The sequence below is a fragment of the Dromiciops gliroides genome, chromosome 2 (genome assembly GCF_019393635.1).
Source record: "Dromiciops gliroides isolate mDroGli1 chromosome 2, mDroGli1.pri, whole genome shotgun sequence".
NCBI classification, from domain to species: Eukaryota; Metazoa; Chordata; class Mammalia; order Microbiotheria; family Microbiotheriidae; genus Dromiciops; species Dromiciops gliroides.
In genome coordinates, this window is record NC_057862.1 from 324,453,169 (window position 1) to 324,476,344 (window position 23,176).

The 23,176-nt window shown below is 43.1% G+C and overlaps 1 protein-coding gene across 5 annotated transcripts in view; it reads left to right on the top strand.

The window, feature by feature from the left end:
• LARP1 (La ribonucleoprotein 1, translational regulator) overlaps positions 1-23,176 on the top strand; it is a 62,868-nt gene that overhangs the window by 15,562 nt on the left and 24,130 nt on the right. For 4 of the 5 annotated variants that reach the window (XM_043988977.1, XM_043988980.1, XM_043988978.1 and 1 more), the window contains exons 2-3: positions 21,973-22,034; positions 22,362-22,427. In XM_043988977.1, coding sequence (XP_043844912.1) covers positions 21,973-22,034; positions 22,362-22,427 — 128 coding nt within the window. Of the gene's footprint in view, positions 1-12,406; positions 12,438-21,972; positions 22,035-22,361; positions 22,428-23,176 lie in introns of those variants that run through there. The other variant, XM_043988982.1, reaches the window with a different exon arrangement.

A 23,176-nucleotide genomic window follows, 5' to 3' on the forward strand; every position in this document is an offset into this window, starting at 1 on the left:
TACTTAATCTATTTACATGTTATCACCTTTGTAAGTTGTAAGCTCTTTGAGGGCTGCTTAACCATCCCTGCTTTAGGCCCAGTTGAAGATCAGATAGATGGTTTCACTTTCCGCACATCTAATACAGGACCAGGAACAGAAAACACATTTGATAAATGTTGTTTGAATTGAATTTCTGCTGTGCCAAATCTGGCCTTGGAGGAGATGACCATAGGAAAGTAGATTGCTTGGGTTTGGCTCTTTTGGGAACTCTAAGTCATTTGGGGCTTTGCACCCAGAATTCCTCTCCCTCTCTCCACTCTTCTGGTGCCTTGAGGACAGAAATGAAATCACATCACATCACATCTCTGAATCTCTGTTTGCTCATTCGTAAAATGGGGGAGGGGGGATTGGTGTAGTTACCTTTAAAAATGATGCTGTAATAACCCTTTTTTTTTTTACAAAAAGCCCTTTTCTAGTGCTTTAAGGTTCACAAGTAGCCAATGCAAATATCACCATTTTCCAGTTGAGGAAACCAAGGCCTAAACAGCTAAAGTGATTTGCCTGTGTTCATGGAGCTGGTAAGTGTCAGAACTGAGCCAGAGACCATCTAGTCCAACTAATTTTACAGAGTAGAAACTGCTGCATTTTCCAGGTATAGTGGGACTGACTTTTGGGGTGGGTAGCCTATGGGCATGGGTTTTCTGTCCAATAGCTGTGCTTTTAACTTGCTGTTTTATTTCTAGTCTTTTGGTCCTAACCATCCCCTACTCGTTGTCTTAATTCTTGTTAGGTGCCTGGGCCAATATTGAGGACCCATCCTTGCAATGCTACAGAACGATCCTGGGCAGCCCTTGTACCATTTTCTTAAGTGTGGTACCCTGAGCAGGACAGGGAGGGTGCATACTTGTCAGAGCCTCTACCCAGTTTCTAGTATGTGATCTTCATTTGGGCCTAGAGTGGGGTTCTTAACCATTAACAAAAATTAAAGAAAAAAAAAGTTCACAGATTCCAGGTTAAGAACTCAGGAACTCCCTGTCCTAGAGGAAAGGGTCCATCAGAGTAAAGGGACCACTCTTTAAGTATTGGGTGTTTTCCCTGACATTTTAGGACTTGGGACCATGACTATTAACTTGAGTGTATAAACCAAACTTTGGGAGACTGAGGGAGATTCCCTTTTATCAGTTCCCCTCTTCCTTTAAAGGGAACCCTAAGATTCTAGGATTTGGGCCTGCAGATAATATTACTGGGATTGAGCTAGGTGATAATTTTTTTTTAACAAAAGGGGGAAACAAGTTTAGAGCACAGTGCATTAAGTAACTTCACTAGTTGGTAAATAGCTGGGATTTTAACCCAGTGCCTCCAACTCCAAAGATAGCAAACAGCTTTGTGAGTCCAGTATCTGGAGTCGGAATCTGAGAACTGTCACTATTATTACCTCTGGGGCTGGGGCGAGATATGTGATTTCATTGGTATAGGGAATTTTCCACTCTATCATTGCATTTAGGGACTTTATTTGAAACTTCTAAACCAAGAGTGGCAGAGGGGAAATTTGAACTCAGGGCTTCCTGAGGGAAGCCAGCTTTCTATCCACTCCTATATGGTCTGTTACTTGTGTGGCCATTGGTGTGTGTGTGTGTGTATATATATATATTTTTTTTTAAGGCAATTGGGGTTAAGTGACTTGCCCAGGGTCACACAGCAAGTAAGTGTTAAGTGTCTGAGGTCGGATTTGAACTCAGGTCCTCCTGAATCTAGGGTCGGTGCTCTATCCACTGCACCACCTAGCTGCCCCCATTGGGATACAATTTAAACTTTTTTAGGGCTCAGTTTCCTCTTCTGGAAAAATGAGGGGATTGGATTAGAAGACCTCTTAAGGGTACTTCTAGCCATGTAAATGTGATCTGTAATTGTTTTGAGCTTGCTCCTGCCCTGGAGGGGCCTACCTTTTCTAACTAGAACAGCCTAGAGCCTTTTTGGCCCTGGAAAGTGTTTGACATTCACAGTCCTACCCTTAGGGCAGGTGAGCACTGGAGAATGTGACCTCTGAAGGAAGATGAAGAGCTGTAGTTAGTTCTACTTTGTGGCCTTGGTCTGAGAGTTCTGACCCCCTGGTGGCAGAGACAGACTCTACAACTTCCGGAGGCCTAATTGGGCTATGTGAGGGAAAGTGCTTTCCTTAGTACCCAGGGATGTTGCTAAGAAGTCAGAATGATTGCCAAGAGGAGATTGTTTCTATTCTAGAGAGGCCAGGAGCATGTGTTGCCTCCATTCTGCTGGATGTAGACTTTGGGCCTGTGTTTTATCAGGAAGACACATGATTCCCCAACCTCTAGAGAGCTTTTAGTGTGGTTCTACTGGCATCACTGTCAGGGGCCACAAAAAAATCCGACACTTCTGATCTAGAATCATGCCCATCATGGGGATCCTGAAGAATTATGTCATTGAACCCCCAGGGTCAATTGCGTCATTGTATAAAGCACCAGATTTGAGGTTGGAAAGATGCTTTTTGAATTCTGCCTCTAATCCTTATTAGCTCTATGACCATGGATAGGTCACTTAATCTCTTTGAGTCTTACTTGACCTCTCTGAGCCTCAATTTCATCATCTGTAAAATGGGGGTAATAGTTAATACTTGTGGTATTGCTCAAGTGAGGTTCCAATTACAAATTTTAATTTATACATTTTTAAGGGCGACCCAGACCCATGATTTCAGTGATATAAAGGATTCCTGGATGAAAAAACTGCCTCTGTGAAAGCACATTAGCACATTCTCTGAGACTTACAGTAAGTTAGTGATTTGCCTAGGGTTTCCTGGTAAGTATGTATCAGAGGGCTGGGATTTGAAACTAAGTCTCCTTGACTCCAAAGCAGGATATATAACATAAATGCCTATTATATTTACTTGTGTGAAGGGAGAGCCGTAATGACCACAGGGCAGTTGTCATTCCCCATAGTCGAGATTTTACCCATCCCTATTGTGACTCAGAGCTCCTTCATCTGGCACTGCTTTTGAACTAAAAGACCTTGGAAGAGACTAACTTCCTAGTCAAGAAAGATGTAGTCCTATACCTTACTGACACACGAGACTAAATGACTTGCTGTAGTCCATGCTCCTGTTTAATAGCAGATCTGATTGTGGCACATACTTGAGCCTGTGTGTGGGAAGTAGCCCTGCAACTGTGTTTTTGGAGTAATCAGTACTTGTATTTGGGAGTTGTCAACAGGGAGAGGGAGTAGAGGGAACTCGGACCTCCACCATATTGTCTTTGTATGCAATGAGAGCCTACCACTACAATCCCTTTTTATATCCAGCAATGTCATTCCTGTGGTGTTTTCTCCATATGATCAAACTTCTCAGAGGGGTCATCTACCTGTTGAGGCCTGGCTCTCACTTTTAGTAAAAGCACTGCTTCCCTGGTCTTGAACATGCACAGTCTTGTCTTTTTATCTTTTCTTGCTTTCATCTTTTTTTTATTTGGAGCTAAACCAACTAAAATGGAAATTTCCATATACATGGTAGAACAGAAAATTAGGGTTGTACATGAAACTGCAGCTCTTATGTACAGCTTGCCTTTTAAGCATCGAATAAGTTCATGCTGTAGCTTTCAAAACTGTCCTGCCTGTTAGTGCTTCTTCTGTTCTCCTCTCAGTGATGCTGTAGACAAGGCCTTAGGGCTAGGCCTCAAGGGATGGGCCTCTTTTACTTTCCTTATCTGTAAAGGGAAGGGGTTGAATTGGATGATTTCTTTTTTCACTATCACCAACTAACATTGTACTCTCACTGTGTGTATGTACAGTGTGGTATTTGAGATGGTACAGAGATGAATACAAGACAAGGCTTATCTCTGATTCCTTAGGGCAGGGACTGTCTTTTGCCTTTTCATATCCCCAGCACTTAGCACAGTACCCGGCACATAGTAGGTACGTGCCATATTTTTACTGGTTGATAATGCTCTACAATATGGACACAACAGAGTACACCCATCCAGGACAAGCAGGGTAGCAGCAAGCCAGGAGGAAACCAAAGACTGAGCAAAACAATGCCTCTAGATCCACCATGATGTTATTTCTTCAATGTAGGAGACTCCAAGTGTGCCAATTCCCCACACCAGTCCAGATCATACTCCATTTATGATTTAATTCTAATATCTTTGGTGGTTGCCTAAGGCACATTGAGGCTAATCATCATCACCATAGAGAGCAAATGTCAGAAGCAAGATTTCAATACAACTGGATGATTTCTAAGGTTCTTTCCAGGTTGTAGTTCAGTTGTGTCTGACTTGTGGGGACTCCATTTTGGGTTTTCTTGCCAAAGATACCAGGGTGGTTTGCCATTTCCGTCTCCAACTCATTTTACAGATGAGGAAACTGAGACAAACAGGGTTCAGTGATTTGCCCAGGATCACAAAGCTACTAAGTGCCTGAGGCCAGATTTGAACTCAGGAAGATGTCTTTCTGGATGCAGGCCTGGCACTCTATCCTGCTATTCCATTTAGCTGCCCAGGTACTTTCAGCTTCTAACATTTTTTGTTGAGATTCCTTGCTGCCCGTAACATTCCTTGATACTTGGAACCAGGTGCTCGCTTGCCCACTAAGCCTGGTATGATCTTGGGGTTTGACTGTAGGGGCATTCTTCCTTTCTTACCCCAGTCACAGCATACTCCTTGGTCCTTAGCAGAATAGGGGCTTGGGGTGTAGGGAGATGTCAGGCACTGAGAGCTATAGACTGGGGATAAGGGAGTGTGTGTGGGGGGTGGGGGGGGGAGAGTACATATGAAATAAGGTAATAATCCTTGTCTTCATGTGATAGACGTTAGAATAGACACCAGACAATAAATGTGCACAGGATGAATAGTGAGGGAGACGGGGCAGCTAGATGGCACAGTGGATGGAGCACTGGCCCTGGATTCAGGAGTACCTGAGTTTAAATCTGGCCTCAGACACTTGACACTTACTAGCTGTGTGACCCTGGGCAAGTCACTTAACCCCAATTGCCTTATTAAAAAGCAAAAAACAAAAAAAAAAAATAGTGAGGGAGAACACTCACTGGTCTGGGTGTCATGAGATTAGGTTTAAGGATTAAGGCACTAACTCATTTTATGACTGTGAGCAGCTCATTTTTGCTTTCCAGGCCTCACTTTCTTCCCTTGCAAATTGAGAAGTATTAGCTTCGATTTCTAAACTATTTTCCTCAGGCAGTGAACAAGCATTTGTTGACTGTTTAAAAATCTAAAAACCAGTGGTCATCTTGACTTATATGTGTCCTTACTGTTGTCTAGCAAGTGAGTTTGCCATGACCATTTTCAGTTAACTCCATGATTTAACTGATGGCTGTTTGAGTAAATGAAATGGGGGTGGGGAGTGGTGTTAGGCAAAATGGTAGGTTCTGCTTGTATTTTCTTCTTGGTTTATGAGGGCAGTTTGCCCCTGAAGTGTGTCAATTAGGCCCCAATAAAGTAAATTAACAGGTCGTGAGTGAATAATGTCATAAGATATAGAACTGGAATGGACCTTAGAAATAATCTACTTCACAGCTTCATTTTTTAGAGGAGGAAACAAAGAGCAGGGAGGTGAAATCATTTTTTAGAGGAGGAGACAAAGAGCAGGGAGGTAAAATCACATTCCTAGGTCAACTAGGTAGTAAGTAGCAGAGCTGGAATTGGAGTTCGCTGATTTCATGGTGGTTCTTTTTTTACTGAATGTAAAGGTTTATAGATAAGCACTTAATATGAACCTGTTAATGAAAGGTATGGGGGGCGGGGGGAAGGGGGATGGGGGGAAGCAAGCCTAGTTTTGCATCCTAGATTCGAGCCATGATTCTGCTGCTGCTTTACTTTGTGACTTTGGCCACACTGTGGCCTCAGTTACCCCATCTGTACAGTAAAGTTAGTTCAAGGGGGTGGGGGTGGGGGGTTGGACCAGACAAGTCCTCAGGGTCCCTTCTGGCTTTAACCTTATTTATATAGTTCTGACATATTTTGACACATTGGTACATCCTGACACCTATTTGCTTGAAGGAAGGGGGAACAGCCAAACAGGTACTTTAGTGTTCTCTAGGGGGCTCTCTCCTCCTCACCCTCACTCCCCTTCAGTGTTGTTAACCTTTGCATCCCTCTTTATTGGGGGTTGAAGGAAACAAGTTAATCGGGGAGGGGCCTGCCCTTGACTCAGACTGCTGAGTCATGCGCAGGTTCCTTGTAGGAGTGAGTTACAGGGAGCTGGGCAGGGCCTAGTGGCATGGACATAGGGGCCATGATGACAAGCTTGTTTCTACTCAAAGAATCTGTTTATTGTGAAATGTCCTGGGGGGAGGCACGGAGTGAAGTGACTCTTCTGACTTCTGCCCCTTGCAGGGACCTTCCTGAGGCGGGTGCACACTTCCATCTTGCTGCCCCAGGTGTCTTAAGGATTCCTTAATGAGCTTGGCTACTTCCAGATGCAGGATTCCTAATCTTTTTGAATCCCCTGGAAATCTGGTGAAGCCGGTGGCCCCTTTTCAGAATAACAATGTAAAATGCATAGGATTACAGTAAAAACTAATTATTGAAATAAACTTAATTTTTAAGTTCGAGGACCCCGGGTAAAGAACCCTTGGTCTTGAGGAAACTGGCTTTCTCCTGAAAGCTTTTTCTATTACTGATAACAGTCCACAAGGAAACTCTTTGCACTCAAGAAGTTCCCAACACAGTTATGTACACATCAGCCTGTATGCAGCTAGGTGGCGCCATACTACACAAAGCACTGGGCCTGGAGTCAGGAAGACCTCAGTTCAAATTTGCCTCAGACACTTAATTAGCTCTGACCCTAGACAAGTCACTTAACCTTTCTTTCTCAGTGCCCTCATCTACAAAATGGGAATAATAATAGCATCTACCTCCCAGGGCTGCTGTGAGGATTAAATGAGGTAATATTTGTAAAAAGCTTTGCAAACCTTAAGGCACTATATAAATAATGGCTATTATTATTATTATTAAAAATAATTTGTGATGGGAAGTACTGAATCGGGGTAATCAGGAAAGGCTTTATACAGGAGATGGTTCTTGAGCCAAGTTTGAAGGAAACTAGGGATTTGAAGAGGCTGTAAGGAAGGAAGGGGGATGGTGGAGTGTTGTGAGTTAGGGACAACAAATAAGCCAGTTTGCGTTGTGGGAGTAATCTTATGGTTATGATGGACTTTAAATATCAAACACACAATAAATGGGGCTACTTAGTAACGGCTCTTCTTTCCCCAATTCTAGGGGAAAATACTGAAAATCATATTCACTTTACACCTATCAGATTGGCTAATATGACAGGAAAAGAAAATAACAAGTGTTGGAGAAGATATAATATAGGAAAATTGAGACACAAATACATTGTTGGTGGAGTTGTGAACTGATCTAACCATTCTGGAGAACAACTGTGTTTACCCTTTGACCCAGCAATACCATTACTAGGTCTTTCCTAAAGAGATCAAAGAATGGAAGTGGGGGGGCAGCTAGGTGGCGCAGTGGATAAAGCACTGGCCTTGAATTCAGGAGGACCTGAGTTCAAATCCGGCCTTAGACACTTAACACTTACTAGCTGTGTGACTCTGGGCAAGTCACTTAACTCTCATTGCCCCCCCCCCCAGTCCCCCCAAATGGAAATGGACCAATAGTACAAAAATATTTATAGCAGCTTTTTGTTGTGTCAAAGAATTGGAAATTCAGGGAATGCCCATCAATTGCAGAATAGCTGAAAAAGTTGTGGTATATGATTGTGATGGAATACTATTTTGCTATAAGAAATGATGAGCAGGCAGATTTCAAGAAAAACCTGGACTGTCATACATGAACTGATAGAAAATGAAGTGAGCAGAACCAGGAGAACATTATACACAGTACCAGCACTATTGTACTGTGATCACTTGTGAATTACTTGGCTGTTCTCAGCAATATAAATGATGGAAGACAATCCTGAAGGACTTATGATGAAAAATGCTATCCACCTCCAGAGAAAGCATTGATAGTCTCGATGTAGATTGACACATACTTTTAAAACTTTATTTTTCTTGGTGTTTTTTGTTTGTTCTGTTTTTTGAAACTTGGCTGATATGGAAATATGTTTGGTGGTTCATGGCTGCACGTGTATAACCTTTATCAAATTGCTAGCCTTCTCCATGAATGGGAAGGAAGGGAGAGAGTTTGGAATTCAAATTTTTTTAAATGAAAGTTAAATTGTTTGTACATGTAATTTGAAGATATATAAATTATATATATAAATTTTCACCGCCACCGCCACCACCACCCCCAAAAAGAAAGAAAATCATATGGTTCTGTATCAATCTTTGATCTTAACAAACACTGAAAATACAGGCGGTCCCAATTACCTTTGAGGAAGCCAACTGCCCCAGGCCAGATTGGAATTTTGCGTGTACTTTAGTTCAGATTAACACTAATCTCCTGACTGGGTACTTTTTTATTGTATTATGGGCTGCAAAATCTTTGTCCTATGTCTAGCTACTAATTTACCAAGTGTGACCAACTATGGGCAAATTACCTGTCCTCTCTAGGCCTTAGTGTCTTGTCTTTGAAGTGTACTCAGTTGATCTTGAAGGTCTCTCCTAGTTCTAACATAGTATTCCTAATTAGACCATAAATTCTTAGGGCAGAGTATATATTGTTGCTTGTCCTTAGTTCTTGAAGGAGGACCATGACATTGAGGGGATGTCATGACTTGCAGTGAATGGAATTTATTCATTTATTCTTGGTGAGGCAATTGGGGTTAAGTGACTTGCCCAGGGTCATACAGCTAGTAAGTGTTAAGAGTCTAAGGTCAGATTTGAACTCGGGTCCTCCTGAATCCAAGGCCAGTGCTCTATCAACTGTGCTACCTAGCTGCCCCTACAGTGAATTGAATTTAAATGAGGGAAGGCTGTGCAAAGTTACCAACCTCACTCTCTCCAGAGTCATCTGGGTCCAGTGGCAAGATATAGATCAGGATGACAGGAGATGGCCCCACATGTTTAAGGCAATTGGGGTTAAGTAGCTTGCCCAGGGTAACAGAGCTAGTGAGTGTCTGAGGGGAGATTTGAACTCAGCTCCTTCCAACTTCAGTGCCAGTGTTCTACCACTGTGCCACCTAGCTGCTCAGGGCAGAGTATAACTCACTTTGAGAAAGAGACCATGAGGTGGGTTTTTTATTTGTTTTGTATTTTTAAAATCCTAGGTTCTATTGCTAAGTACCTATATGACCTTGTGCAAAAAACTTGTCTTTGCTTTAATTTTCTTTTCTGTGAAGTGATTTCTATGGTCCTTTCTGGTGTTAGCATTCTACTTTCTGAGGTCCCTCTATCTCCAAAATTGTATTTCCTACATGAGTTGAAGTTGAAAATGTATGTGTATGAGGTAGGACAGTTTTATTGCCCAGATTATGTCTTGGCTCCCATCAAAACTTTTCTGGAGAATCCTACACCAGCTCCATTGATGCATAAAGTTACCATTGTCTATGGGGTTTTTAAAAAACTCTACAAATATTGACATTGTTGTTTTATAGCCTGATAATAGGGGGGGGTGTTGAAACTCTGGTTCAAATTCCAGATCAGCTTCTTACTAGTTGTGCAAGTGATCTTGAATAAGTCATCTCCTTGAGCCTCAGAGTCCCTTGCTTTGGCCTCCTCATCGAGTTTATTGTGGGGAGTAAGTGAGATAATGGATGGAAAAATCACTATGGAAATGTGAGATGTTATTGTCACCATAGTCATCTATAAAGAGAAAATGAGAACATAGCTATGAACAGTTAAAAATTAGGAAAGGGCTCCCACAGTTATGCTAGAATTATTATGCTAGAGAGCTGTATCCAAAAATTTCTTATCTTAGTCAGTGGCCATCATAAACTTTTCAGTTTTGACATATATAAAACATAGAATGGTAGGGTCAGAGGGGACTTTAGTTTGGGATTAGGAAAATAAGATCAAAGGCATATAAGTTACTCAAGATGGCATTTAATCATAATTTTCTAAATGAAGAGATTGAAAACCTGAGAGATAGCCAACCTTCCTTGGGAAATTAAGGATAGGCTAGAACTATAAGGCAGATTTAATAGCATGTTATAATCAGACTGGACCTTTAGACTCTAGTCCAGGGTCCTTATATGAACAGAGGAAGAAACTGGTCATATAGCAGAGCTGGAACTTGAACATGTGCCTCCCATTTTCTAAGTTCTCTCACAAGACTGTTATTCTACCTCTTAAAATTTTTTTTTCTTCCAATTACATGTAAAGACAATTTCTAACATTGGGGTTTTTAAATTTTTAAAATTTTATTATTATTTTTTAAATTTTATTGAGGCAATTGGGGTTAAGTGACTTGCCCAGGGTCACACAGCTAGTAAGTGTCATGTGTCTGAGACCGGATTTGAACTCAGCTCGTCCTGAATCCAGGGCCAGTGCTCTATCTACTATGCTATCTAGCTGCCCCCTAACATTGGTTTTTAACAAAATTTTGGGTTCCAAATTTTCTCCCTTTCCCCTGCCCCCTTCCTAAGATACAATTTGATATAGGTTATATATGTGTGATCATGTAAAAAAAAAACCGTGAAAATGCTATGTATTGATCTGCTGTCTCACTCGCATCAGTTCTCTCTCTGAATGTAAATAGCATTTTCCATCATGAGTCTTTTGGAATTATCTTAGATCGTTGTATTGCTGAGAATAGCTAAGTCAGTCATACATGGTTGATCATTGCACAGTTGCTTTTAGAGTCTACAGTGTTTTCTGGGTTCTGCTCATTTCACTTTGCATCAGTTTGTATAAGTTTTTCCAGTCTTTTCTGAAATATGCCTGCTTGTCATTTCTTATAGCACAATAGTATTCTATTACATTCAAATATCTACAAGTTCTTAAGCCATTCCCCAATTAATAGACATTCCCTCATTTTCCAGTTCTTTGCTATCACTAAAAGAGCTGCTACAAATATTTTTGTACATATAGGTCCTTTTCCCTTTTTTAATGATCTTTTTGGGATATAGATAGACCTGGTAGTGTCTACATCTTTCTTTGGGGGGAAAAAATAGTTTTTGTAGATGGCCTTTTCCACACATGTTGCAGTTATTTTTGGATATACCCACTACCTAGTGAGCTTTATCTTTTTCTTATGTTACAGATGAGATAGGTAAGTCACAAAGAGGTTAAGTGACTTGCCCGGGATCATACAGCTAGTAAGTCTCTAAGGTAGGATTTCTGTAGCCTGTTTAGCTATTTATATGGCATTTGTAAGATTTGCAAAGTGCTTCACATTTATAACAGCCCTGTGAGGAGGCTTTATATATGCTTTACAGATGAGGGCCTCAAAGGGGAGAGAGGTTTGTAGACTTGACAGGGCTCACACAGCTAGCATTGAATTAAACACTGGTCCTCTGACTCCAGATTCTACTATGCCATGCTATCTCCTTCCCTTAAAACAAAAGTAGGACAAAAGAGAACTGACAACCAGTCACTCACAGTCTCCCCACGTTTTCAGAGGAAGGAGGAAAGTGCATTTCCTCCTCTCCTTTAGGGCTAACACTGGACATGCCCTTTTCCTGAATAGTAACAGATCTTGTTGTCTAGGATTTGGAGAACCTGGTTTCCTTAGCTTTCTTCTTGTATTCCCTCAAGTCACTGAAAGGTATACTCCAGGTTCAGCAAAACCCTGGGAAGGTAGGGTAATCTTTTTCTCCCCCCTTTTTTGGGGCAATGGGGGTTAAGTGACTTGCCCAGGGTCACACAGCTAGTAAGTGTCAAGAGTCTGAGGCCCGATTTGAACTCAGGTACTCCTGAATCCAAGGCCAGTGCTCTATCCACTGCACCACCTAACTGCCCCCGAGGTAGGGTAATCTTGACAACAGGAACAATACCCGGGCACCCCTTTGTGGCCCCCCCCTTCCCCCTACACGCACCCTCCCTACCCCTTTTCCAGGGCTGTCCGGGCAGAGAGGTGGAGCAGGAGATCCTTAGAAGGAAGCATTGGCTGGTTTCTTTCTCAGGCAGGCCAGAGAGGCAGTGGTGGGTGGTCTGTGGTAGCTCACTGTTATAGGACTAAATTTAGCTGGATTTGCTTTGGGGGAGGCTGGGGTTGGGAGTCATGTGACTCCTACCCCATTCTTTTTTCCTGTGCCCACCCCATCAGTGAAGAGGGATCAGGAGGGCATCAGGGCTGGAGTGACCACTGTGGTAGTGGTTAAAGCTAACATTCCTACTCAGGTTGATTTGGGGGTAGGTGGGTGAGTCTGAGTGGCTTTAGACTCGGGGATTGGAATACGTTCATTTCTGAGAAGGAGGGTCTGAGCCATCCAGGTCACTGAACTAAATATAGTTGGCTGGGGTTCTCAAATGGCTGGCTGAGGGTCATGTGACCATTTGTCGGGCTCCTCCACTCAGAAGCTGCCCTGATGAGGGAGGGACACACGCAGCCCAGCCGTCCATCCTGGCTTCCCGTGGACTTGAACATTCTTAGGTGTGTTCTCTTTCTCTTCCCGCTCTTTTTCCTCTTCCTCCCATTTTTCATTCCCTTGTTGGTTCTTTTGAGATTGGGGAGGGGGAGGCGAAGAATATTTTTGAAGGCCAGGCAGAGAATGGGGGTCCCAGGGAATAGCCAGCATTTAGAATACAAGGTGAGAGGAGGTCCTGAGGTTAATCTGTCCCTTTGCTTTGTGGCTGTGGGTTTGTGAGAAGGAGCCTGTGCCTTTTAACCTATGGTCTCCCCCTCTGACAGCTGAAAAAACACTGAGCTTTTCACAGGCTCTGCCACCACTCAGTGCCCAGGCCATGATGGATGATCACAGGTGGGGAGATGGAATATGCGTCCCCATGTTTCCTCTCCCTCCTTGTCTGCCTTACTCCTTCAGGCAGCTCTTTGCTTTCTGCAACTTCTCAGGAACTCGGGGACCCTGAGCAGGGGTCACTGGAGGAAACTTCACCTGAGTGAGACGGGCCAGGTACCACCTGGTGCCTCCTGGGGTTACTCAGAGAAAGGGCACGTCTTCCTTCCAGTGCACACCTGACCACGTGCAGAGGACAGACAGCTGGAATAGTGTGCATCTCTTCAGTTGCTGCTAGAGCCTAGTCTGCTCAGGAGAACTGGGCTCTGTTAAACTTGAGGTTTCTGTAAAGAGAATGGGATCTCTTTGGCAAGCCAAATGAAGTCTGTGAACTTTCTCGGAATGTTTTTTAAATGCATAAAATAAAAATAGAATATCAGAGAGAAAACCAATTATAATGATGTAAAGATGTAATTTTTTTCCCATCCAAGTTCATGGACCTTTTCCCCTTTCATCTGCTCCCAGGTTTTCTTACAGGCTGGTTTGTGGACCCAAGGTCCACTCTGCTAATCTACATTGACATTGGGAGAAGGGCTGTTGGTGTGGTCTGAAGCCACACAGGGACCCATGCTCTTCTTGGACTTCCTACCTGTTGTGATATGGATAGAGTAATTTGGTGCTTTGGGAGCATAAAGTGTACTCTCTTAAGTGATGTAGCAGTCCAACTCTGGCGGTGGCTAGAAAGCCCTACCTACACTCACTGCCCAGCTAAACATAGGGTGTGTTTTTCTTATTGCACTGGGCTGTTTGGTTCTAATTGCTTTGGCTTTTTATGAGGGCTTGTCAGTGTTTGCTGGGGTCAGATTCCTTTTTGGGATGGCGTCACGTTTTGGGGAAAGTGACGAAACCATCTTTTTTCTTTGCCAGCCTCTCCTCTCATTGAAGGGTGGAATTGACCACAGTCCTACATTCTAATCCAGTTTGGGCCATCCCGAGCTCTGCTGTTCCATTCCTTCTTGTTCCTTTTTGGGGGATGGGGGGGTCCCTTCCTTGTTCTAGCCTTGTATGTCTACTTCCTGCTCACTTAATCCAGGCCAAAGTGCTTTGGTCTCAAGAGTAAGTGGGTAGGGAGATGTTGGGGTGCAGTTTTATCATATGACCTCAGCTCTTTTCCGCAAGTCCCATATTGTTTGTCTTCTATGAGAAGGCACCTCTATCTGAGGTTATGCCTAACTGGTAAAACCCAAGGTGGTGTTAGCCAGAAAGGGCACCAGAGATCTATTCCATGGTTCTTAACCTGGGATCCATAATATGGTGATCACTATTTCAGTACAATTGATTGTCTTTGCAATTCTATGTATGTCATTTTATGTGTTCAAAACCATTCTGAGAAGGGGTTTCCAGACTTCATCAGACTGCCTGGGGGCCATCTGTGACACTAGAAAAGTGAAGAAGCACTGATCTAATCCAGTTTCATTTTACAAGTAAGGAACCCTGGCATGTAGAGGTCATGTGACTCATCCAAGGTCATTAGGTAATGAATTGCAGAATCACAGCTTTGACCCCAGGCCTTCTTAGCACCATGCCCAGTGTTCTTTTCTGTGAAACTTTCTCTGCTCTCTCTTCTGTGTTTGGGGTGGGTGGGTGTCGGATTTCTCCCCAGAGGCCTGTGTTGTCTAGTGGGGGAGACCCTAGTGAGGAGGAGAGAGGACTGGAATTTGAAGCGACCTCACTTATATGACCCAAGGCACCAGAGCTGTTGTGAGGTAGGGCTGAGCCCCAGGAAAAAGGGAGGTGGCTTCCCTGTCCCAAAAACTCCAGCCTTTTGGGACTCAAATCCAGAGCTGAGTAGGAAATACTGTTCACCCAAGGGCCCGGGAAGCAAAAAGCTAATTAATTAATGTGGGTAATGGGGCCAGTGACTGGGTCTTTATCAAGCTGGGAATTGTGGCCGAAATGGATCATTGAATTGTAGATTGAGAATTGGGAGGGATCCTCAGAGGTTATTTAGCCCCACCCTTTAATTTTACTGATGAGGAAACTACAATTCAGACCTGGATGGCTAAATGACTTGCCTGAGTTCACCCAGGGTCCTCTAACTTCTGAGCCAAGGGCTCTTTACACAATAACAGGGAGCAACTGAGAAGTAGAAAAGGGACTCTGATTCCATTTGGGAAACAGGAACTTCCGTGCATATGGAAGGGGGTTAGAGAATCTTTAAAAAATTAAAGCTGGAAAGGACCTTGAAGGACAGGCGGGCCAGTCCTCAGTTTACACAGGGGCAAAATGAGTGTCAGAGAAGGGAAAGGGTTTTATATAAGCTGGATTTGTGGGAGTAATAACTTGTTCCCCAACCCTGCTAAAGGTAATGGGGACTGCAGTTTCCCCTCTAGGATTTCTTCCAGGCATTCTCTGGCTGTCTCCCATACCTGGAATGCTCTCCCTTTTCTCCTCTTTAACTGCCAACTTCCCTGGCTTCCTTTAAGTCGCAACTAAAATCTGAGCTTTATACAGGTAGTTTTAGCCTTTCCTCTGTTAATTATTTTCTGTTTGTCCTATATGTGACTTGCTTTATATATATATATTTGTTTGCATGTTTTCTCCTCTATCCGATTATTATTATTATTATTATTATTATTATTATTTTGGTGGCAGGGCAATGAGGGTTAAGTGACTTGCCCAGGGTCACACAGCTAGTAAGTATCAAGTATCTGAGGCCTGATTTGAACTCAGGTACTCCTGAATCCAGGGGCGGTGCTTTATCCACCACTCCACCTAGCTGCCCCATCTCCATTAGATTTTAAGCTCCTTGAAGGCAGAACTGTCTTGCCTTTTTGTATATCCAGTGCTTAGCACAGTGCCTGGCACATGGTGGATGCTTAATAAATAAATGTTAATGATTGATTGATTGATTGATTGAACTGAGGTAACTTGAGAACCCCGCCCTCTGGCTTCTTTTGGAACTTAACCTGTGCTACCAGTGTTCCCTGCTGTAGGGCCCCTCTGAAGTAGCTCTGGAACACCCTTGGGTGTGATGGGCTGGACTAGACCCAGCCAGGTTCCCTCCTTCACTTAGCCTGCTCTAAATCCTTTCTGTGTGGATTTCCCCCCCTTCTCTCCTCTCGAGATGAATAACAAACACCATTCCTTAGATTTGTGAAGCATCTTGATGGGGGTTGTGGAATTGCTTGTTATCTTGGAGGCTCTGCTGGAGTTCCACAGGGTGGGAGGAAGGGGGGCGGTTGTCATGCTCTACTCTTGCTCCCCATTCCACCTCTCACCCTAATATTGGAGGGGGCTGGGGAGTGCAGTTTATGCTCAGGCATCTCCTGATAGTTCATAATTTTTCATTCATTAAGCAGTCCTTTTATTCTGAGCTGTTTGGAGTCCTGTGCTTACTTTAGTGAGCTCTATGCATAGAATATACACTGTTTAACATACACTACTTTCGAAATCCCTTCCCTAATGCCTGGCCCAGGAACAGGGAAAGTCTCCTCCCCTTTTGGACCCTGGATTGCCGAGTCAGCTCAGAGGGGGCCCTGAGAGGCCCCTGAGCTTGGCTTAGCTTGGCCTCATTCAGCCTCTTCTTTTGCATTACATGCAAATTAAAGTAAGTCAGACACAGTGCCCCTTCCCTCCTGCCTAATTCATGAAACTAAAATTTCCTCTTGAGGTTTTCAAGTTTTACTTGTTTTTCTCCATGCCCACTAACCCCTTAAGTGATTTTAAGGGTTTCTGTTGAAAGATAGAAAGGACCCCAAATACTTTCACCATTTCTTTCCCCCCCCCCCCCCCCCCATATTTTTTTCCTCTTGCTAGTAGTTAATCAGGGCTCTGGATGCAGAACTGAACTTGCAGGCCCTGATGGTGTTTGCCTGCTGCATATATCACCTTGGCCAAGTCATTGCCCTTCTCTAGGTTTTAATTCTTCCTTAGCTTGAGCTAGATAATTTCTTCTTGCTCTGCAGTTTTGCATCTCTGTTCTCTTAAATATAAAGTATATTTGAAAGGTATTTGTTCTGTTATCATTGAAGTAATCTTTTCATTTATCCATACAAATTGAGGCTTTTGGGATAGCCCAGGGAGATAGTTTTACTGTCTTTAAAAATTTATAAAATGAGAGGGTAGCAGTCTAGTGAAATATTCTGCAAAACAAAACCTACCTTCTTTGGGAGCTAACCAGTTAGTTCTTCCCCCTCCCATGCCCACCCTCCTTCCCTCAGATTACCTTCCACTCTTCCTTATATACTTATTCTTACATAACTCTTACACTTGTCTCCATGTAAATGTAAGCTCTTTGGGGGCACAAGGACCTTGTTTTTGCCCCTTTTTTGGTATTCTCAGCACTCATCACAGTTTCTGGCATATAATAAGTATTTGTTAATGCTTATGGACAGATTTTATACCAGAGGCTACTTTTATTTTTTTAAAAATCCACTACCCGTCTGTACTGTTATTACAACTTTAGGTAAGGACTGATCTCTTATGACAGATTAGAACAGTAAAGGCAGGGATAAATGGGAAGATCTTGGGACATATAAGTTCATGGATATCCCTCAAGATCAGTATTGACACAAAAGATGATGTTTTAAACTGGGCCCTTGGTACCCCTATTGCCTGGGAGTCTGGGCTATATGGACCATGATTCTGGCCCACTCTATAACTACTAGAAATGGAAGCTTTGGAGGGCAGCTAGGTGGCACAGTGGGTAAAGCACTGGCCTTGGATTCAGAAGGACCTGAGTTCAAATCTGGCCTCAGACACTTGACACTAGCTCTGTGACCCTGGGCAAGTCACTTAACCCTCATTGCCCTGCCCCCCCCTCCCAAAAAAAAAAAAAGAAAAGAAAAGAAATGGAAGTTTTGTAAAACGTCTTTAACTTCTAGGCAAAGAATTTAAGTATGGTGGGATTGACATGGACTTGGAGTCACTCACTCATTTCGTAATCTCTTGTTACTATATCATTTTTTCTTGTTCTATCTCCAGTGGACCCTTCTTTATAATAAATAAATAAAAAATAAATAAAAAGTGGTTAAGCAAAACCAACCCACTGCTAATGTAACATTCCCCATATATGGCCCTCTAATTCTGTATGAGGAGTAATAAAGTGTGTTTCATCATTTATTACCAGGGCCAAGATTGATTGCTCATTATAATTAGAGTTTATTGTTTTTCTGGCCCTGTTTACCTCATGCAGTTCTTTCCATGCTTCTCTGAATCCTTTGTTGTTTTTATTGCACAGTAATTCATTAAAATTCATAAGATATAATTTATTTCACCATTTTTGGGTCAATAAGCACCCAATTTATTTCCAATTTTTGCCTCCCCAGAAAGTGCAGCTATGAGTAATAGTTATGTATGTCTTCGATCTTGTGGTATATGCCCAGTACTAAGATAACTAGATGAAAATAAATTGATGATTTAGTGACTTTTCTCATATAATTCCAAATAGTTTTTTCAGAATGGTTGTACCAGTTCACACCTTCAGCAGTATAGTGTTATGCCTTGTTTTCATAGCTTCTCCAATACTGGTTGATTGTTTCTTTGAAGTCTGATGGGTGGAAGGTAAAAAGCTCAGGTTTTTGTTTTTTTTTTTTTCATTTACATTTCCATAGTAGAGATTTAGAACATTTTTCACATGACTGCTGCCCTTTTCTTCTAGTTCTTTTGACAATTTGTTCTTAACCTTTGGTCACTTATTTCTGTTTTTTGTTTGTTTTTTTGTTTTTCTGTTTTGTTTTTTATCGAGGCAGTTGGGGTTAAGTGACTTGCCCAGGGTCACACAGCTAGTAAGTGTTAAGTGTCTGAGGCCGAATTTGAACTCAAGTACTCCTGACTCCAGGGCTGGTGCTCTATCCACTGCGCCATCTAGCTGCCCCTAATCACTTATTTCTTAGGGAATGGTTCTTGGTGTTATTTTTCTCTTGTACCTCTTAGATATCAGACTTATCAGAAAAAGTTTTATTTCTAAATCTGCAAATTAAGGATAGCAATAATTACACTACTTTCCTTGCAGATCATTCTGAAGAAGTTTCCTTAAACTCTTCCGGCACTATAGAAATGTGAATTACTATTATTTAATTAAAAAAAAAAATAACAGGGGGCAGCTATGTGGTGCAGTGGATAAAGCACCAGCCTTGGATTCAGGAGGACCTGAGTTCAAATTCAGCTTCAGACACTTGACACTTACTAGCTGTGTGACCCTGGGCAAGTCACTTAACCCTCATTGCCCTGCAAAAAGAAAAAACAAAAACAAAATAACATGTTCCATCCAAGTCCTCAGTCTGCCCTACCTCCTTGACTTGTTCTCCACCCAATTATAAAACGCTTGGGCTCCTAGCACTTTGAACCTCTCACTCTGTTGAATGTAAAGGTACACTAAAAGTAGGAAGGATAAAAGACCACAGGATGTGCCAAGAAGGGTGAATTTTGTCTCAGATGTTCATGTAGATTAGAATCATAGGATTTAACTGCTAGAAGGCTTTAAAAGTGAAAAAAAAAAACTGAGGCTCAGAGAAGAAGGGATGTGACTTGTTCAAAGCCATATAGCCATCTTCTATCTTTGTGCTCTAAAACTTCTAAAAAGGTACTATGCCAATTAGGGTCAGAGAGAAGTTAACTTGGAAAATTGTGGGATTAGAGAGGTGTAACTTCAGTGTTTTGGTCCAGAGCAGCTTACCCTGTGGCCTATTCATTGTAACAGGTATATAGCCAGGCAAAAAAGGTTTTTTTCCACAGACTACAGATGTTAATTTAAGAGTGTGCTAGATGGTTAAATCGATAAAGCAAGGGGCTTGAGAGTCAGGAAGATCTGTATTCAAATTGACTCAGATTATTAAAATAACTGATTTTGTTGGGGGGGAGTAATTCACTTAACCTTTGCACCTCAGTTTCCTCATTTACAAAATGAGGATGGCCTCTGATTCCTTATTAAGGTTTACAAAGTGCTTTCCTCATAACCCTGTTAGCTCATGTAAATAATGTCATTCCTGTTTTTTGCCAATGAGGAAACTAAATCATAGTGGTTGAGTTGCTCAGAATCACAGATACTTGAATATTCAACAGTTAAGACTAAAACCCAGATCATTTGACTTCAGCCTAAGGGACCTTCCAGGGGTTGGGGCAGTGCCAGCCTGGCTGGAAATATGCGAGAGTGGCTGAAAATTACTGTGTACCCTGGAGGGAGGGTACCCCTCCAAGCTTTATTTGTAGACTACCTTTGTGGGGTGTCTCTAAAGGCAGCAGTGTCTTCTCTGGGGGGTTGGTGTCAGGAATGTGGTGGTAAGGAGCTGGGTGGGGACACTTTCTGCCCATTAAGGGAACATTGGTCAGACCAAAGGGTAGAACATTCCCTTCATAATCAGCTCAGTGAGTTCTCCCCTCTCAGGGTCTGGGAGATGTCATCTTTCCCAGCTGGTAGCTAGCTGATAAGCCAGCAGAGGGGGATGGGAGGTGAGTGAGAGAAAAATCTCAGGTTATGGAGTCTTAAAGGGCTTGCTGGTTTCAAGGTCATTGGTCTCTGTGTCTCTATTGGGAGCTTAGTGGCTAGAGGCCTGGTGGGAGGGAGTGGGTTGGTGGTAGAAGTTGCTTCCTCTTTAAAATATCAGAAGGTTCTCTGCTTATGACCTATAATAGAGTCTTAGAATGTTAACACCTGAGCCACCTCAGGTACCATATAGTTCAACCCTCCTGGTTTTATAGGAGGAGGAAGCTGAGGCTCAGCCAGGTAGTGCCAGAACTGGGACTCCCACCTGGGTCTTGATTCTTATTATTCCATACTGCCTACATATTCACATATCTTGGCTCGTTCATTCCTCACCACCTCTTTACATGTTTATTATTTGGCAAGGCAAGGGTTTCTTAGGTGGTTGGGGGAAGACTGTCCCTCACTAATAATCTCTGAACCTCAAGGATAGTAATGTGGGCCCTATTTACCAGTCTTGGGAGATTCCCAAACTTGCTTTAGGCTTCTAAGTGATTGAATTCTTGGAAGCCCGTTCTGCTTTTCCTTCTCTGCCCTCAGTGGGGAATACAGTAACATTTCCCCATCCCTACCTTCTATGCTTTTCCCTGACACCCTTGTTTTCATACTCCCTTAACCTAGGGCTCTTTCCCCTGGCATCATTGGATTTAAAGTGGAAGGAACTTTAGATCATCTTATTTACAATAGGGGAAGTTGGGTGAATTGGACTACATTCATAATAGAGGTAGTAAAACAGAAGAGCTAAAAATTAGTAGAATCCCTAGCAGGTGTTATGTTGGGTCTCTTGGTCCCAAATCGGTACTTCCTCTAGGTTGGTTGACTGTCCTTTGGCATCCCTGTGAAGCTAGCATACCTTCCCACAGTGCTTTTAGATCTGGTATAGGCAGGCTTAAGATTTGACATGATTACCCTCAGATCTCAAGACCCCCCCTTTTTTTTTTTTTTTGCCCAACGCAGGAGTTAGAGGCCTGGGCTTAATAACTGTTTGACTCAGCATCACCCTAGCACCTACCTGGTGCATAGTGTCTTGTACAGAGGAATTTAATGTTTCAGTGATGGATGTGTGTTCATCAACTTGGGTCATGAGAAAGCTCACCAAAAAAAAAAAATGGATTTCGGTCTAGCCTTAACCCTATTTGCCTTGGACTCAGAAGCTGTGAGAAAATTGAGGCAAAAAGTTAAAGGGCCAGAGTCTAAATGCCTGAGCTTGAGTTTTCCCTCCTGCCTTGTCAGAGGGAATTATAGGATCATAGGCTTTAGAGAACCCCCAGGAGCCCTTAGTGATCAACTCAGGCTTATTTCTTCCCTTAGTTAGGGAGTTGAGGCCACTGAGAGAACCCCAGTTGGCTACTGATTTTGAGAATTCATGGCCTTTTTCTCTCCAACAGGCCTCTATATTGGGGTCATTTAACCTGTCCCTAGAATACCCCAGGGCTTCTGGGATGAAGACCCCTTCTCTTCTTCCCCCCTCCCCCAACACAAACACACACACACACACACACATTGAGCCTCATCCCATTTTGTGCTCTTTTAGTTGGTTCTCTGCTTTTAAAACTTGAGCAGGAAGATTGAGAAGCAGTCTCCCCTTCCTCCCCCCAGCATTGGAGAGGTTCAGATTTGGGGCCTATTTGTACAGTGGAGGGAGAGGGGGACTGGAAGTAGGAATTCATTTGGGAGAGGGCAGGATTGTGTTCTTTCTCCTCCCTGCCTCTCATTCAACCAGTATATTTTTCATCTTGTCCCTACAGAGCACTCAGCTCCAGCCAAAGTGGTGAGGGCAGCCAACCCCAAACCTCGAAAAGGTAGCAAGGTATGTTGATGTTATCAACTGGAGGTGCATGCTTCCTAGGCCGGCCTTCCTTTCAACAGGGGTTTTCAGCCTGGATCCCTCTCCATCTTTGGTTACCAGATGCCAGCTTGCCCTCAGGTTCTGCCTAAACAGCAGAGGGGCAGCTGGGGGAGATGATCCTGAGTCTGTCCATCCTCACCTTACTCCCCAGTCCCCACTGGGGCCAATGTTAAGCACATGCTTGTGGGTGGGGTGTTTAGAAACTACCCCAAATAATTGGGAGATAGGGGGAAGAAAGGTAATAAAGGGCATATCACTGTTGGAGAATGACCTAATTTTGTGTTGCAGGTTAGTGATTTTGGAGATGCTACCAACTGGCCCACACCTGGGGAGATAGCCCATAAGACTGTTCAGGTAAGAGGCTAGGGTTGGCGAAGTTGGAATTCTGCTCGTATATATCATATCTTCTCTCATCTACTCGGTATCTTAGCCTTTAACTTCAAGAAGCTAGGGAACAGAAGAAAGATAGGGGTGTGTATATAGATGGCATAAAAGTGACATTGTGCTGGAGTGCTACCATACCTACTTCCATGATCCAGACTAAGCACATTCCCCAGTCGCTGGCCAGATTTTTTTGGGGGACCTCAATTCTAGGTCAGGAGGGGCCAAGAATAGCTTCCACATAGGCACCGTGGGCCTTAGATTGCCTTGTTAGGCCTTTGCTGTTCACCGGGTTCTTTATTCCCTCCTGCTATTCTGGGACTGCAGGCTGGATAACCTCCCTGGCCAGGCCTCGAGGCTGTGACTGCCAGTGTGTTTGAGTCTCTCCCTCAAAAGCTCTTTGCGGGTGGGTAATGTGACTCTGGGTCTGGCTTCTCCCCAGCTTTCCCACAGAGGGGAGATCCTCAGGCCCATCCAGCCCTAACTTGCCCAGGGTTAAGATTAAGTAGCCAGCAAGCCTGTGTATAGAATAATAATAAAGTAATAGTAATAACTCATTGCTGTAATGCTTTAAGATTTGCATTAAGTATTTCAGGAAATCTAGGAGGTAGGCAAGGCAAATTATTCTCATTTTTACAGATGAGGAAACTGAGGAACTGGGGAACTTCCCAAAGATCACATAGTAAATGTCAGGGATTGGATTAAAACATTGATCTTCTGCC